The 18766-nt window shown below is 42.6% G+C and overlaps 1 protein-coding gene across 9 annotated transcripts in view; it reads right to left on the bottom strand.

The window, feature by feature from the left end:
• TSNARE1 (t-SNARE domain containing 1) overlaps positions 1-18766 on the bottom strand; it is a 469882-nt gene that overhangs the window by 251903 nt on the left and 199213 nt on the right. For all 9 annotated transcript variants that reach the window (XM_083862443.1, XM_083862445.1, XM_083862441.1 and 6 more), the window contains 3 exons: positions 9968-10058; positions 6448-6522; positions 4449-4505 (listed from right to left, as the gene is read on the bottom strand). In XM_083862443.1, the coding sequence (XP_083718569.1) occupies positions 4449-4505; positions 6448-6522; positions 9968-10058 (223 nt within the window). The remainder of the gene's footprint in view (positions 1-4448; positions 4506-6447; positions 6523-9967; positions 10059-18766) is intronic.

Below are 18766 nucleotides of genomic sequence, written 5' to 3'. Positions count from 1 at the left end.
GAGAAATGATGCTTCCTGTGGGAAGGAAGTCCATTTAAAGCAAGAGTAAACTGATGCAGTCAGGAAGGAAAAAAAAAAAAAAAGCAGATTGTATATGCAAATAGACATTTATTACCCATCTTTGTGTTCCTAAGAAATATAATTTACTGACCTTTGAGAGATGGGTCAAATAGGCCCATAGAATAAGAAACAAAGGCATCTTTTTGGCAACTGCCATGTTCCTGAGCAGTAATTATCCTTTCCTCTCCCTGTGAGCAGCAGGAAATGAAGAGGGATGCCATTACACCATGACAATTACTGTAATTTTAATTTCTAAATATTGCTAGGAAAGTTTCCTCCAAGAAAAAGGGAAAAAAAAAAAAAAAAAGTCTGTTCAGATTTTTGATGTGGTTTTAGATAAAACCTCATTCCCCAGCTAAAACAGAGCTATGCTTCCCCTTCTCCCACTCCCTTGGGGGAACCACCCACAACATCTGCATGGTGAGAAAAACCCACTTTCCTCCCCATTAGTGGAGAAGAGAGAATTGCAGAGAATCACAAGATGGTTTGGGTTGGAACGGACCTTAAAAATCATCTTGCTCAACCCCCTGCCATGGCCAGGGACACCTTCCACTATCCCAGGTTGCTCCAAGCCCCATCACTTGAACTCATTCAACCATGGGCACAAAAGCAGATTCTTTCCATCAGAAGCAGATGCTGTTGGATGTCCAATAATTACTAAAAAAAACCGAAATAGAAAAGAAGGATTCTTTTCATCTCCTGTGCTCAGAGACATTATTTGCTCTGTTGTGGATTTTCCACAGTCTACCATTAATTGTTTTCATATTATGGATGATCTATTCTGTGCTATTAGAACATTATCATATTATATCCAGTTGTTGCACTGTGGGATGGGTTTCACCCCAGAGGACACCTCTGGTCATCTATCCAGCCTCTCCTGCCACTGACCACACTGTGCCAGGCTCCAGGGGACACCTGAAATACTCCCACTCCTACACTGGACTCTGCCTGGGAGGAGGAGTTTTCACCTTGGTGCATCTGTTCAGGGGGAGAAGTGGGATTTGAAGCCCATCTGCCCCAAAAATAATCAGGAGCAGAGGCAACCATATCCCCAAATCCTGTCTCTGCTGTAGGCTGTACCAGCAACTCCAGAAACTGGAAACTACCTTCCAAAATTCCCTGTAACGAGCCTTTGGAGGTCTCATTCTGGGCAGTAGGTGAAGGCTTAAAATTACTTTCACAGATTCAAGGGAAAGGGCGTTTTTCCTGTTTTTTTAATTGTTGCCACAAGGCACGTTCAGCAATGATCATTTAGTGTAGTAAAAATTCATGTCTTTCAATATATGCACCTAAAGAACTCCATTGATTTGTCTATACACAAACACATTCCTACAAACATATTTGATTAAGATTTTATGTAACTTCAGGCTTCAAGGAGTTTTGGATCAATGCCTTTATAAACAAATAAACTCAATTAAAGAGTACTTATGACAAACCATAATGGGAAGGAAAATACTTTTCTCAAGTCTTCCCCTGGCAATTTTTACCTGTTATGTGGGTCTAGAGAATCAATTATTCCCTAAAGGGAAATTATTAGGGCTTGTGTTACCCAACATCTCACCTTCCCCACTCACCAGGAGGAGAGAAATATAGGGACAGGCATCCAGAAAAACGAGTATTCTTCAGACCTCTTACAATTTGCTGTAATAAATTAAAGTATAAATAAAAGAGAACAAAGCCCTGCAGGCAAGCAGGGTTTGAATCAAGGCTGGATCTGCACCAAGTCACTGTGCAGCTTCACAAGGCCCATAAATCAGGTCTCCTGAACATATGTAGTATTTTGCATTAGTCTATAGGGTGTTAACTTTAATGCCTTAATATATTCACATAGTGGTCAGGTTACACTTCCTGTGGGAACCATAAATTTGTATGTCCTGCCCAATCTGCTGCTGGAAAAATAATAATAATAAGTTAAAACTAACCACACCACCACATTGGCTTCAGCAGGTTTTATACCTTTAATTTTTCTCCTTTCTGTACTCGAGGGAAGAAGAAGAGAAGACAGTGAGAAGCTGCAAAGGTACAGAGAAGCTGAAGCAGGTGTGAGTTAATTTTCATCCTTTTCTTGTATGAAGTCTTGTGTGTCCCCAGCCCAAGCAAGTGTCACTGCATAAAAGAGATTTGCTCCTGGGTGTGATCAAGCCGATTTCTGAGTCAGAACCCTCTCACCCAGGACATGCCACAACCTCCTTTGTAATCCACCAAAACCACTTCACTCCACCTGTAAGTGACAACTCCAAGGAGAAACAACCTGAGCTGATCCAGTTTAACCCAATCTCTGCTGATTCTGCCTGACCCACACCTACAATCTCCCAGTGGTTGGATTCCTACCTGCTTTGAGGCAATGGGGTTGTCTCTGTCCTGTTCTTTCTTCAGCCTCCTTTTGCTCCAACCCCACCATTACTGACTTAAAGATTTGAATATTTTTGTCTGACATCCTATTTTGTTCCCCCATATTAAAACTCTGTTTACTTCAAAAGAAAGCTGGTTTTGGAGTCACCAAGCAATTTCAACATACCAAAAAAAAAAAAAAAAAAAAAAAGCTGGTTTAATTCAGGCTTGCTCCCAGTGCCAACAATTCCCAGTAATTAGAACTCTTCATTATATTTGCACTGGTTAATGGCCAGCAGTGTCCCACATCCTATGGAGCAGTCATGACCATGGAGACATGAACAGAGCTGTTCCCTTCCCTACCAGCCACTACACCAACAGCAGTCAAACAAACCTGTTTAAAAGCCCAAGAAGAGGTGCAATACAGACAGCCTGAAAACAAATCACAGTTAATTTGCACAAAATTGCCCAATAAATATCTGATGTATGTGGGATTTGACCACGGTTAAACAATACGTTATTTATGCCCCTGTTCAACACAGATCACCAGCTGGTGGACAAAAACAGACTGTTAATTTTTAGAAACACTGAGCTGAATAGTAACATCTGTGCACAATGTCTTCAAAGGTAGCAGTGGAAACCCTCACTCTGGATAAAGGAATTCATCAGCCCTTTGGTGCCTTAATTCCATTTCACTGACACCTAAACCAACTAAGCAACAAGGTCTTAAGGCAGAATTGTAATTGCTTGAAATTAAAGCTTTGGTCCATTGATCTGCACATAACGATGGGGTCTTCAGTGGCACCACTCCACTCTTTTTTACAGATAATCATCAATTCAAAGTTACAAAGTACAACTACTTCTTATATACTTTAAGGAAGTTGTAGAAAACCAGGCAGCATAAGGTGGGGTGAGAAAAGTCATTAGCAAAGCAGAAAACCTGCTGACTTCCCCTTAAATGATAAAAAAGTATCAAAAATATCGGAAATAATCTCTGAAACTAGACACAGAGTTCAGGGTTTTGGTGGCACAGTGTCAGCTGCAAACGCCTACAAGTTTCTTGGCATGCAGGATTTAAGAGGCCACCCTAATCTCTGTTGAACCTTTACTCCAGCCAAAGGATCTCCTGGCATCGAAACTCTCTTGGAAATTTGTGGATATTTGTTAAACACACATACACACATAAAGATACTAAATCTATAGTGTTTTATATTACCATTTATGAAAGACTACACATTGTCCTGTGTGTATACACACACACACACACACACATATATATATATACACATTTACACAAAGATATCTTTCTAGTCTTAATAATTTGCATATGTTCACTGGCACCCATGCATCTAATTATATTTTATATATATTCACATCCATGTACATATGAAACCGAAAATGGGCATCATATATGGAGTGATCAGAGTATATATGAAAAGATGTACACAAATCAGAATAAATAGATTATATACTCTGATTCTAAATAGTATTTATTCATTGAAAAGTTTCCTAAATTCCAAAAAAAAGAAGAAAAAAAAGTCCTAAAAAGGAAGAAAAAGGCTCAATTTGCATATGTATATAATAGTTAACCACAGTGCAATGTAGCCAAAGAAAGCAGAATGCATAATTCCTCTTAAAACTGGAGACACGTTTGATAAAAACTCCTCTCAATTTCTCCTATGAAATTGTCCTTGGAAAGTGATTTCGCTCCACCTACAAGCCCATCTTCCAGGAAAAGGGGGTGTAGGACTGCTTTTTGAAATATTTCATAGCAGACAAAACTCCCATCAAGAATGGAAAAATGGCCCCATGAGGACAGAAAAGCAGAGAATAATTAACCAGGTCTTAAATAAGTCTTTTTTCTCCCTAGTCCTGTTATCTTCCACCTCCATAGACGTCACAATCTCTACTGCAAAAACATCTCGCTGATTTCAATGCAAGCAGTGGAGGAGCTCCAAACTCTTCAGCATCATCTCACCCCATCATTAGTGGGATTAGAAAACAGCTTTTCTTAGCACTGTACTTACTTCCAAACACAGAGACACGCGTGAATTTACCTGTTTGCTGCATCTCTGCCCAGTAGGAAGCAAAGCTTTGGACTTCTCTGCTATTTTCTGTAAAAAGGAAAAGAAAAAAAAAAGAAAAATCAGAGGGAAAATGGCTGAGAAAACAGAGTCCAAATATTTAGAGGAGTCATATGAAGCTATTTTCTTCTGCTTTCTAAAGAAAAGGGCATAGAGAAAGCTCTTACACTTTAGAAAAAAAACCCCAAGGGAGTATAAAAGCATTGAAAAGTTCAGTTTTACAAGCATTGAAAGTCTTCAAAGCTTCCAGAATGACAAGGTTATCAAAACTGAAAGAAGCATTTAAGGAATGACAGCCAGGACGTGGATAAGTAGCAATTTATCACTCAGATTGTTTTCCTGATGCAGCCGGGCATTCACAAGCTGCAGTGGTTAATTTTGGCACTTCTCAATTGATGACAGTTTTTAAAATAAAAGAAATCAGATATACAGTTCAGATGGACTGTGCTCATGAACATCAGCAGAAAAAAAAAGCATAAAAAAGATGTGAGTGCGTGTATGGGGGTGGAGCTCTTTATTGAAATAATTCCAACTTCTCGTTTAACACATAAAATAATTTCATTTAAAGACCCCACGCTCCCTTTCTTGAATAGGACAGGTAAACAATTTAAAATACGAGGCAGCACTAGAGATGATGCAATTCTATCACACCACAGACATGCTGCTGAGCTGCAATTTTATCTACACCCATTTATTTATTTAATTTTTAAGGCACAGGCAGCAAGTGCTGGGGAAATCAATCAGTCCGGAGCGTTTCTAACAGAGACACATTATTAAGTGCATGTTGCTAGCCAAATTTCATTACACCTCTATAATTACAATGTATCCTCCCCATTGTTGCAGGCATGCGTCAGACTCATTAAAGTGATATACGAAAGCCTCCAGAGTTAGTCCAGGTTGTATTTTGATTAATCCAGATTTATCTCCTAACTTGCGCTGCCAGGGAGGGAAGCAGTTTGGGGATGCTAAATTTAAGTCATTACTACAGTGTTTAAAAGCAAAGCAAATCTGCTCATCAGCAGAGCCTCCCCAGGGTAAAGAGGGTGAGCAAGAAGCAAATGAAGGAACTAGAGTTCAGGCTTTGTTTGTTTTATTAAACAGCTTGATCTTGGTGACAGAGCCCAACCACAGGATGTGCCTGGAAACTTTCTGGCACAGCCAAACAGCAAAGCAGAGCCAGAAGGTGAGGTAACACTTGAATTATCAGTGCTGCCTGCCACATTTTGTAATGTGTGTAATCACCTTCTCCTTCTCCCCTGAGAGTGGAGGCGCCCCAAAATAATGCCATGGCTCAGCCAGGGGAAATACTTCACCCTGAACTCAGCACTGGGGAGGCCACACCTCCAATCCTGGGGTCAGTTTTGGGCCACTCACAAGAAGAAGGACATTGAAGGGCTGGACTGTGTCCAGAGAAGGGGCTGGAGCACAGGTGTGATAAGGAGCAGCTGAGGGAGCTGGGAGAGCTCAGCCTGCAGAAAAAAAGTTTCAAGGGAGACCTCACTCTCTACAACTCTCTGACAGGAGGGTGTAGCCAGGTGAGGGTCAATGTCTTCTCCCAGGGAAAAGGGCACAGGACAAGAGGGAATGGCCTCAAGCTGCCCCAGGGGAGGTTTAGATTGGATATTTGGGAGCATTTCTGCAGAGAAAAGCTTGTCAAGCACTGGAACAGGCTACCCAGGGAAGTGGTGGACACACCACCCCTGCAAGTGCTCACTAAATGTGTGGATACAGCCCTTAAGGACACGATTCAGGTGGTGCTGGGTTGATGGTTGGTTCTGATGGATCTTAAAAGTTTTTTTTCCAACCTTAATTCTATTACACTATGATTGCTTGGCTGATAAAGAAAGAAAAGAGGGAGGAAGCCATTCATCAGCAGCCCTGTGGAGATGCCCCAGGCTCCTGGGACTTACACTCACACTTAACACATTCCCAGATTCACAGATGGGAGAGTGGAAGCAGGAGAGACACTCACTTTCTGCACAGCTCCATATCTCTGGATGGCATCTGACAGCTGGTTCTTCAGCCTGTCCAGCTGAAGCCGTTCTTGCTGTATTGGGGAGAAAAAAAAAATAAAAAGAAGGCTGGTTAGCAGGGCTGTTAGAGATAAATCCAGTAGTGGGCTCTGTCTGCAACCATGGGAAATTGTCCTGGTGGGAGACACCAAATAAATAAGGTGGGCACAAATTGTATCCTAAAAGAATCAGTCACACTGGGGCTGCCAGGATGTAGAAGGATTTTATTTTAGGAAATGTGATGCTTTGGTGTTTCAGGCCAAGTTAAATTAAAAATAAAATAAATAATTTAAAAAGCCACTTTGGATATTCAAGATAGCATTGGAGAAAATAACTGAAGGGATCTTTCTGTTAAAAGTTCTTTTTTTCAGATGATAAATCATGATTGATTTGGTCATCTCATTTTGGAGATTTACTGGACTTGAGAAGTCAATCAGCCACAACATCCCCTATCTTTGGTCTGACTGACATAAACCAGCTTATTTTCATGTTTTCCAAAACACGAACCCAAATGTCACTGCCTTTATGGCTGGAGCTTGTTCCAGCAAGATTTCAATCTATGTCTTAAAAATAAAACCTGTTCTTGGAAGGAAGAACACAGCCTGATGTGAGTAACCAACATGATTCCACATCTCTGCTCCCAGAGGGAATGACCAAACCCTAACAATTCTTCAGGAACTGCTCTACACCCTGGATTTCAGATTTCACTTGTGCAGGAGCTCACATGTCCGGGTCTTACAGAGGGAAATGCTGCAAAGAAGTGGGGTGTCACTTTAAAAAATAAACAAATGGCAAACAAAGCCCAATCTACAGTAAAGCTACTGAGCACAAATGTTCACTTTCCAGCCATTTCAGCTGTTTCAGAAAACTGCTTGGTTTTAAAAAAGTAGATTTTATAAAGGATGGGATAAACATTTTTAATTTTAATGGCAGTGTTTTCACACACAGAAGAGAATCCTATTTCCTCATCTAAAGCTTTAAAACCATTTTTAGAGCAGGGCAAGTTATCATTATTCCCATTCTACAGATAAAAGTCCATAAACCTTATGTTTGTTCCACATGCAAAAGAAGATGAGATTGTCACCCTGGAGAGCTGATCTTATGCTCCAGCACTCACCCTATCAAAAAAAAAAAAAAAAAAAAAAAAAAAAAAAAAAAAGGAATTCCGGATCTACCTCTCTATTTACATCCTTTGAGGTTAGTTTGGAATGAAGCCCTAAAAGAACCATTTTCCATCAGTCTCCTGCCTTGTAGCACACTGATCCACTAAGAGCAGCATCTTTCCTCCTGCAATACTATCAATTTGCTCAGCTGGGCATCCTGATTCCAATATCTCCAGCAGCACTTGTAGATTTATAGGAAGTCAGAGAAAGTCCCATATTGCATCTCATTGGCAGCACATTACTGATGGAAAATAAGGAAGAAAAGGGAGGGGAAGCCTTTTTTTTTTTTTTTTTTTTTTCCTGTGTGTGCATGCAAAGCAATCCAGAGAAAAATGGATTGGTGAGGACTAACTATAAAGCTTTGTAAGGGTTTTCACGCTGTGAGTAATTCAATGGGAGCAGAGTTTGCAGTGCTACCCAGATTCCCAAGATGGACTTACTGACCAGCAGCCAATATCCACCAGGACAATTTATTCTATGTAAGGGACACAGGTTACAGGCTTTTATCAAAATTTGTAGGTTTAATTACTAAAACTTCACTATGAGAAGAGTTAAAAAAAAAAAAGTTTAATTAATTGACCAGTGAGAAGAAAAAAGTTATTATATAATGTAATAGAGAGCAGCAAGTTTTTTCCTCATATTACTGCAATTGTTTCTGCGTCTGTTTCCTTCAGCTCTTAAATATTTTCCCGTCAACTTTGCATTTTTCTCCCCATGACAGTAAAACCTCTTCTCCTGAGAGTCCCCATGGGCTTCAAGGGTAAATAATGACATTCTTGTGTGGCACTGTAATTGGGTTTAATGTAACCTTGCCTGATTCCCCTTTGGACCCAATGTATGTCACAAAACAGAGCCTGGAGATCAGCACAAGAAAAAAAAAAAAAAAAAAAAAAAAAAAAAAAAAAAAAAAAAAAAAAAAAAAAATCAACCCAGATTCCCATATCTCCACCATATCTCCGAGGCAGCATCTTCTGTTTCATCAAGCTCAAATGTAATTATGCAAGAAAATGAAAACAAACAAACAAACAAACAGTCCTTGCCATCCATCTCTAGCCAAAGCAATATGTTAAAAATTATTCCTGTATTAATCTTGATGTCTACATGTGGAAAAAGTGATTCCAGGTTTTCCTCCCCATCCTCTGGAACATACCATCATCCATGCATTTTTATAGGCAGCCACATGAATTGCACATGGTCCCTCACAGGTTACCAAGGCAGCCTCGGGTGATCCAAGTCTTAAATCCTTATCTCAACTGCCTGTTGGAAAGTGCCATAAATCCAGGCTGTAAAAACCACTTGGTCAGAAATGAGTTGTGTGTTTAGAGCAGTCTTATTTCTAGGTGGAAGGGCAGAGTTGAAGTAATACAGGACTTTGGAAAATGGGAGGGAGTGAGTGAGAATAAAACATGAACTCAGGAAAGTTCTTGACTTAGAAATCATTTGGATGCTGGAAGTGTTACAGAAATCAAGTAGAATTGTCCTTATTTTAATTTCAGGTGATGAATGTTATGTGGGTGAGAATTCTCCTTTAACTCTCACAGTAGCTGGAATCTGGGCCCCAGAGTTTGCTTGTGCACATCATGGGCCAAAGGCAGCAGTAACATCTGGGGTATAAAATCATTGCTGGAAGGACAAAACCCTTCTGTTTGTCCAATCTTTGCACTGGGGACAACAGGATGGGGATCATTCATACCTTGTGACACTGATGCTCATATGAGTTGAACCAGATGACAGCCCAGTCTGCACACAACACAGATGGGATTTTCTGGGGTAAGCTGGAATTCAGACTGGGGTAAATTATAATTTAAAATCCTACTCTGGTCTGGCCACAGCCTGTATTTATCTATCCCCAAAGCTGCCTTTGCACTAGCTCACAGCACTGGATCACTGTCATATCCAGATATATTCCATAGCATTGGCCTTTCCATACATTTAACACACTCTCAAACTCACCTGCACCCCATGCACCCACAACTGAGTCTTCGACCAATGCCAAACTCATGTGAAGCCAGATGATTTCTGCAATATTTCACCCAAACTGAGACCCTGAGATAGATGTGAACTGGCCAAAGGCTTTGCTGCTGAGTTCATGATTTCTGATTCCACAGGAGCCAATTTTGGGACGAGAGCTGGTGTCTGCAGCTGTTTTCCCCTGGGTCATTTATAAGTGAAAACTACACTTGTTTGGGAGGAGAGGAAGTCATAGCAAGACACAGAGCCTAACAGCTTTAAAGCACCCACTGCCACTTCTCATTTCCATAATTCCCCCCGCCACAAGACCCATCATTCTCCCCCAACAGCATCTTGACTGACATACCCTGGATGAGCCTCTGACAATCTCAGACAGCTGCTTGATGGCTTTGGTGCTGGTCGTGATGGTTTTATTAGTCTCCTGCTGGGTGGCATGCCTGCAGAAGAGAAGAGATGATGGGAATTGCAATTGAAATTAATTGCATAATGAGACACTTGGAGAAATCTATCAAGCTGCAGAGCAATTGAGACAACACAACAGCAGCAGCACACAGAGGCACAGGAGGGCTGCAGGAGTCCTGGGTCTTCACCAGCAATGGAAGCCAAAAGGAAATACTGGGAAGGAGATGCCCAAAATATTCTTTCTGCTGTCAGCACAAAGACAAAGCCTGTGGACCATTCAGAGGGAAATGATAAGGTGAAGACGGGGGTTGGACTGGGAAAAAGGCCATCATAGCTGTTATTGCAAATTTTAAAAGAAAGGTTGTACAGCAAAAGGGGACTGGGGAGTTGCCTGATGGCTTTCCCAGGAAAATACTGTACTCAGGAGAGAAATCTGAAATTGGACAGGACTTACCCTGGTCATCTACATCATTTACTTACCCTGGTCATCTACCCCTTAATGAAACAGAATCTCCAGGAGAGCACTGGGGATGGGGAGGTGCAGAGCTGCTTTACCAGCACTGGAACAGGCAGGAACAGAGCCAAACCAGCCATGCCTCCAGTCATGGGTGTCCCCCCCTTTTACACCCCAAATTCCAGTGCCATTGCTACTTGCAAGACTGATTGCTGGCCTTGCTCTTTGGGACCATACAAATAAAGGGGGAAGAGACATAAATGCTTCCCAAAGGTATTTATTACCTCAGTCCAGTATCCTCAAGCTTTCTAAGGTCAACAGAGCACTCTCAGCTTCTAAACTTCTCCAGACACCACTTCATATCCTTTTAGTCAGAAAGAAGTGGTTTTCCATGAAGTTTCATTCAAACACTCAAGAAATACTTTGAAAAGACCTAGAGAAAATGATGTTTTTTCTCCCTTAGAGGACACATATGAGCATGAACCATAGTTGTATCAAAAAGGCTCATTTGTTAGTGCCTTTTTTTTTTTTTTTTTTTTTTTTTGAGTGGTGAAGTTTGCAGTTAATGGAGATTCTTTGATTAAAAAATGTCAAAATATCTATTTATGGTCCCTCAGTCCTGAAGACCCATGGCTTGTCCTGACTCTTCAGCTCCTTCCTTCTCCTCTGTCAGTTTTGATGGAGAACACCTTTTTTGAGACTTTGGTGAACTCTTCCAGAATCTCCTTTGAAGATCAAGGCCAGCTTTTACCAAACCCAACCTTAACTGCAAATTCATCCAGACCTCTCTTGCTGAGGTTTTAATCCAAAGTTTGGCAGGCTTTTTTTTTTTTCAATGCTTTTGTGCAAACAGCTCAGTTGGGAAAGCTGTCCAGGATCACGGAATCACAGGATGGCCTGGGATGGAAAGAACTCCAAGATCATCCAATTCCAACAACCTGCCTTGGACAGGGACACCTTCTAGTGGACCAAGTTGCTCCAAACCCCATCCAAGCTGGCCTTGGACACTTCCAGGGATGGGGCAGCCACAGCTCCTCTGGGAAACCTGTGCCAGGGCCTCAGCACCCTCCCAGTAAATAAAATTACACTTGAGTTATCTACAAGTGAAAGCTTAGTACACCATGAAGACAAAATCTCTTTGTTGCAGAACTGGAATTCAGATGTGTGTCAAGGTTGAAGACTCACACAGAAGGCACAGACTCCTTTGGCATCATGCAAGAAGGAGAAATAATCTCATATGAAGGCAAAACCAGATCCAATCATGAGTTATTACCTCAGTTTATTTAAATTGAGATACAATTTCTGTGTTCATTCATCAAAATGCACTTCGCTTAGTGATGATCCCAGGACTCACCACACCAGTGAGCAATTACATCACTTGTAATTTGAGAGGGAAGAGGTAATACCTGTCACAGACAGGTGTTCCACACTGCCAGTGCAAGACAGGGAGCTGGGAATTGAATCCTGTCACATTGCTCACATTGAGGAGTGCACAGTCAGCCTGATCCCCAATCTCTTAATCAAGTATATCATGCCACCAAATGCATGAATTCCATAAGCAGCAGATTCAAATCTCAAATTCAAATCTAATTCCTCTTAAAGGAAAGCAAGATGCTGGAGGTGACATCCATTCTGCAGACCTCATTAAATTATCTGCCCACAGAACAACTCAGGGATTTACATACCAGTAATTCCCTATCTCCAAAGTACAATGGCTTGTTAGGCTCTTGAATCTGATCTTTCCCAGTCTCTAAAGTTAAATAAAGCCTTCTTCATTTGCATTGTAATGTAAATTTTATGTTAGATATCTTATGTAATAAATTCGTGCTGGGCACGAACTTTACTCTGCTGCAAAATAACTGGGAGCAGGAGTAACAAAAAATAAAAGTTCTGCTTTCCACCTCTTAATTCAAAGTGCACTTTAACCAACATGCTGCTGCTTGATTTTGGCACTTCCCACTATGCTGTCAGCACAATTAACTTATTATTCTTCAGTCTCAGAGATGCACTCAGAAATTAGACAATGATTATATTTAATTTACATTAAATGCTATTAAGACTTTAATTAAAAAAAAAAAAAGAAAAAAAAAAAAAGAAAAAAAGCCCTCTCAGAAACCTACTTCCTGCAGTATTTTTTTTAATTTGTAATGATAAAATGATAGGTAGTTGCTGTTGTTTCTGTTGTTGCTTTTACTATTAGTATTAAGATGTTATTAGTATTATTATTATCTGTCTTTATATTCAGTTCCCCATGGAAGTGTGGAAGTTAATTAAAGGGGTGTCTCTGATGAATAAAATTTCCTTCTCAAAAGAGTTCTCCACACAACAGTAAGTTAACACTCCATCTATGGAGCTGCCAAGTACCTAAAATACAAATGTAGTAAAAAAAATTCACCTGTCTAGAGCTCTGCTCTGAAAACAAAACCCTGGAAGGGCAAAAACCAGAGAGGCATCCCTTAGGAGGAGTAACAACTCCTGCTGAGCATTTCTGCCTGCACAAGCACCACAAAGACAATGCACTAAATAATCCAGGAGATGCCAAAGTGCTGCCTGCAAAGAGTTCCCCATGGCTGCTGCTTCCTCTGCTGGAGGAGGAGCACGGTCCAGTGCATCCATGATCCCCAGCTGCTCACAGTTTGTTCTTTGAACGATCATCTCTCTAATTTATTTATCCAGCTTTAAAAGGAGCTCTGCAGAGAGGCAGATGTGGCGGCTGCTCCTGCTCCCCTCATCCACAGGGACACCACGAAGGGGCTGAACTTCTGCCTCTGCTGCTTCCTTGACACATGTGATGAACGACCAAGAGGAAAACTAAGTGCAACAGCAAACACCAAGGAGGGAATGCCATGGCCACAATAATCCCGAGGATTTTTTCTTTCCAGCTCCAGCAGGAAATGCCATTTCCTCTCATAAAACAAGACATGGTTTATTTTATTTTCATCTGATCCCTAATGGAAGAGCAATAATGAGTTTTTAGGGTACAGATCAAAGATACTTTTGCTGTAGTGGTTTGAACATCACTAGATTCAGAATCTCCTTTAGCACAGGGCACCTGCACAGCAAAGGAGTAGTTTTTTGCACTTAACAGTGGTCAAGTATTGGATTGGCAAGAGTTAAGCCAGCTCAGCAATATTCAAACCTTGCCTTTTTTCACAGCTGCTGTAATATTTACTGCAGTTTTCTTATCCAAAAAGAGGTAAAAACCAGAGTACTCTGAGCAGAGCACTGAGCTGCAGGATCTATGGCTTAAGCAGAAGCAGGTTAAGCAGCTGCATTTGCATTGATTCCATTGCTGCTGGAGACAGAAATGCATAAGGGGGCATCAAATATGCAGAGGGAGATTGGCACCACAGGACATCTCTTTCCTGTCTTACAGATGGAGTCTGTGAAGGGCTGGTGAAAAAAATGAAAATTAGAAGGCTCCTAAGTATATATTGAAAATTTAGAGTGTTGAAACCCTTAATTGTTATTTAATAAGTCTAATAATGTTTTGGATGGTTTTGATTGTGGTATAGTGGTGGAGAGCCACGTTTGTGCTCCCCTAGAGGAGCGGGGGAGGCGGGGGCTCTTTGAGAGATGAGCCTGTTCCCGCTGGCACCGGAGCATGCCGCCCACCACCGGAGCCATGAGAGAGATAGCCCACCGCTCCTCCATGGCAAGCCCCACCGCCCGCTGCAAGACAGGCCATGCGGCTCCCGCAAAGCTCCCTGGTGCTGCCGGCCCTCCCACCCTGGTGTGCTGGCCTGAGCCCGCCGCTCCCGCCGTGGAGAGGCTGCCAGCATGAGTCCGGCCCGACTCCCACCGCCGCTGCGGCGGCGCAGAAGACCCCTGTGCTCCCAGCCCCGACCCCCCCCGCGGAACAGCCCACGCGGATCCGGCATGGCTCCCCGGGTGGCTCATTCACCTCGGGCCAGCCTGGTCTGCTCCTGGAACCTGCTCCCGGCTGTCGTGGCTGCTGCTTCCCCCCACCCCGCCCCAGGCGACCCCATGCCACCAACATGCAAATTAAAAACCCCAATGTAACCTGGGACTCTTTTTAAAACCAAAAAACCCTTACAAAAACAAATCGATGTAAAATTTAAACCCACAAAAGACAGTACTAAACTGTGTATACCCTAAAGTATTAATGAACAATTTTTTTGTAACTCGCTGTAACCTAAAAAGTACCCAAGAAAAAGCAGGACCCCAGACCAACCCAACAAAAACTAGAACTCCTCAGACCCCTGATGAGGAAGAGTTCCCAGCTCTGCAGGAACTTAAGACTGCAAAGCTGAACAAAACTCTCCTCCTCAAGGTGAACCCGGAAGGGCTGACCATCCCTTGAGCCACCCTTGTAAGAGCTGACCAATAAAGGCATTTTAAGGAGAAAAATATTATCTCTGCCCATTTTTAACAGCTGATGGCTGTGGGAACTGATAGGCCCCAGGAAACCACAAATATATGTAGATAAAACTTCATGAATTGCCTACAGGGATAGCAATGGATCCACAGATCCTATTCCCCTTTCTTCACCTAATAAAGTTGTTTAACTGCAGAGAAAATGGAGATTCTTTGTGGTCTGTGGAGGGCGGCACCTGTAGAATGAAGTTCTACTCTGGAATGTGGTCAAAACCTCAAACAATGCTCTATTTTTCAAGCTATCAGCGGTGCGCTGAGAGCGGGACCATGTGCTGGGTTTTGGTGTTAAATTGCATTAAAACCCATCTGCCACACCAGCCTCAAACTTCACCCTGATAGTGAGGCAGAGATTTGGCAGATGAGCTGCTAAGCTGACCTGGAGGAACATGGCTGGCAGCCAGCCCCTGCAAAGTGTAAAAGTCCTGCCCACTTTCCATAACGCAGATTCTTCTGACATATTCCCTCTTGGAGATTCCTCCTTTGGGTAAAGGATGTGCCCAAAGGACATCTCTCAAGGCTGAGTGAAAGACGTTTGCCCTCAGTCATTGGCCTGGGTGAGTTACAATCTCTAATCATTGATTGTTTTAGTATCTTTAACATAATTTCTTTAATATTGCTCTGATACAGTGCACTATCCTGTCTGATACTATCATAGTAGTTTTAGCTTTTATGCTGTGTAGTAAATAATTCTGATTGGGTTCTTTTTGTCTAATTATTCATCATCATAAATAATCCATTTTCATTGACATATATCTGATTGGCCACCAATAGAGTCTGAGGGACAAAACTGTAAAACTCAGACTATTGAAAAAGTCCAGGGATAAGCCTGGATCCATCTGCCCCCAGGCTCCTCTCTGAGAAGTTTAGGAAGCAAAGAGGTGCCCTCTGCACCTCATGACTCAATGGGAGCTTCTCTAATAAACTTTGTCTGAAGCTCCCACTCCAACCTTCAACAGCACCTCCAAAATGATGCAGAGAATCCACACCTAAGTGGTGACCCAGTGTAGCCTACAGAGCCAGCATGATCCTACAGCACAACCAGAGAATCAGAGAATATCCTGAGCTGGGAGGGACCCACAAGGATCATCCAAGCCCAACTCCTGTGCCCTGCACAGGACAATCCCAACAATCCCACCCTGACCCTGAGAGCATTGTTCAAATGCTCCTTGAGCTCTGGCAGGCTTGGGGCCGTGACCATTCCTTGGGGAGCCTGTTCCAGTGCTCCACAACCTTCTGGGGAAAGAACTTTTTCCTAATATCCAAGCTAAGCCTTCCCTGACAAAGCTCCTGCCATTCCCTTGGGTCCTGTCACTGGTCACCAGTGGGATCAGTGTCTGCCTCTCCTCTTCCCATCACCAGGAAGATGAAACACTCGCCTGTGGAATGGAAACTTTTCCTGCCTTACAGCACTGCACTTTACAGAATCACAGAAAGCCCCAAACCTCATTCTCTAGGATGTACAGAAAATAATGCTGTGAAAAGGAGACAGAGGAGTCCTGCAATTTTATTCGAATGAAGAGAGAGATCTCACTGGGGCACACGCCCTTGGGGTTTTCTCTTTTGAGGTTTTGGAGGACTCAGACTTGTTTATCCCAAACTCCTGGCCTCACATTGCCCTCTTCCTTTCTCCATTGCCTGAGGCACCAGGAAGGTGCAGCCTTCCCAAACCTCCTGCCACATATCCCCCTTGAACCTGGCATTTTACCCCAAAGTTCAGAATTCAGGCCTGTGCAGACCCACTTGTCTCAGGAGTCAAACTGTCGGGGTTCTGTAACAACCCTTGGAGGTAACAGAGACACCAAGACCCATTTCAAAGACATTAACACCCATGGAATTGTTTGTAAAGGCATTAGCACATATCTTTCCTATCAAGGACTACTGGCTGTGTTTCTGCACAGTGAATTCAGGGGGCATCTCTCATCTCTATGCATTTATTACAAATGTAAACAAAGGAGGAAGAAGAACTGGGAAGGAAAGGTTATTATTTAGAATCACAGTCTCACAGGATGGTTTGGGTTGAAAGCAACCTTAAATATCAAACTCTGTGCTGTGGGCAGGGAGGCCACCCACCAGACCAGGTTCCTCAGGGCCCCATCCAACCTGGCCTGAGTTGTTGCACTAATTTTCACCAAGCCTTAAAGTATATTTACTGTGTTGTTACAGTCATCAAAGGAAGAACAGTTAAATCTACTCGTTCTGGCTCCAAACTGACTTGCTCAGCTGTTTTTCCCCCACACACACACACTTTTTCTTCCTCAAGACCTAATTGTGCATGTTGAAGAATAGTTTACAACAGAGCAAAATAAGAGCTCTAATTCCGATCTGTCAGCAAACCCCTTTGCATGGGTGTAAATCATCCAGCAGAGTGAAAGTCAGGAGAAATACGAACTGCTACTTCCAGGTTTCAAGCCACACAATATTCTAAAATAAAAGCATCATGGATTTCCAATTTGCCTGTCACTTGAAAGTATTAGGAGACACAGCACAATTTTTCTTACAGGAGCTATGGGGATGGTCTGTGGCTGTGTGGGAAAAGAAGAGGAGGTATTTCAAATCCACCTGACACGGGTGAAATACCATCTCTAGAGAGGAACACGGTTTCCAGTTCTGTTGTTCAATGGTTCTGTGTTAAAAGGCAGGAATTTCTGTCAGCAGCCCTCACAAATTTCATCACAGAAGTGCAAACCTTGGCAAATTTTTTCATGGCTTTTTCAATACCTATTTTTAAATACCTTTTTTATCATGGCTTCTTAAAATTAAATAATCATAAATAACGAAGCAGTTATTACTGAAATAAGGAGAATGCTTTTTCCCCTGCAGGATTTAACCAGCTGCAGCCAGCTAGTTACCCATTAACCACTACCAGCAATTCAGATTTGTGTTTTTTCAACAAAATTATCTGCAGAATAGTTTGTGAGACCCCTCTCCTCTTAACCCTGCATCACCTACAGATTAGTTCAGCATTGCCTCAGACTCCATCCATCAAGTCACTGCTGACAGCTCTCAAATCGGGACCCCACGGGAAGCAGCTCAACAATGTCACTGCCATTAGTCACCTCTCACGTTGTTTTTCTTTCTCCCACCCATACTATTCCCGAGTAAGTTTTAATTTTAAAAGTTTCGCTTTATTTCCTAATGGGAGAGCCCCTGGAATCCTTTGCAGCCACCCTGCCAGCATTTGAGATATAATACTCCTCCCTCTCTCTCATTATGCAGTAAGCCTCTTAGCTTATGAGAGGCAGAAATTAATTTAATTTGCCATAACTTCGTTTTGGTGAACCCTGGTGCCTACTGATCATGATAGTTACATATATATATTTCTTTTTCTCTCCAGGTGCTGATAAACTGCCGATTTCTTTTTACCTCTTCTTGCAACTTCGCTCGTGCTGAGGTAAACCATCCTCCCACACCAGATTTCTGCAAAAAAAAACCCCAAACACATCCCTCCCTTCCCAGCCCAAGGGCCTCAGCTGCTCTCCATGAGCTCTTAACATTCACCCAAGTTTTAAGAATTGCCATGAGATAAATGGCACCGAAACTGTGATTGCTCTGCCCGTGCTCTCCAATTCCGCCGTGCCTTTCGCATTCCCGCGTTCAACAAGGGGAGCGCGGCTCAGCATCCGCCGGGAGAGGTCACCCGGATGTGTTCCCACAGGAATTCTCTGCCTGCATGTCCTGGGTTGCCTGTGTAGGATGTACACAAAGTATTTATTCTATCACTATCTTCATGAACTGTTAAACCAAGTGGGGCAGTGTCTTCCCAGGCCCCTCCTTTGGGCTCTTCTGCTCATGGCCCATCAATGCCTTGCCCAGGACTCACAGGGAACTCCCTCCAGGAGCTCTCTCTGTTTAATGGGCCATCAAGGAGCCACTGCACGACTCCTCATCCCA

The sequence above is a fragment of the Zosterops lateralis genome (assembly GCF_965231275.1).
Source record: "Zosterops lateralis genome assembly, chromosome: 1".
Taxonomy (NCBI): Eukaryota; Metazoa; Chordata; class Aves; order Passeriformes; family Zosteropidae; genus Zosterops; species Zosterops lateralis.
Note: the sequence above shows the minus strand (reverse complement) of the source record. Positions and strands in the feature narration are given on the sequence as shown.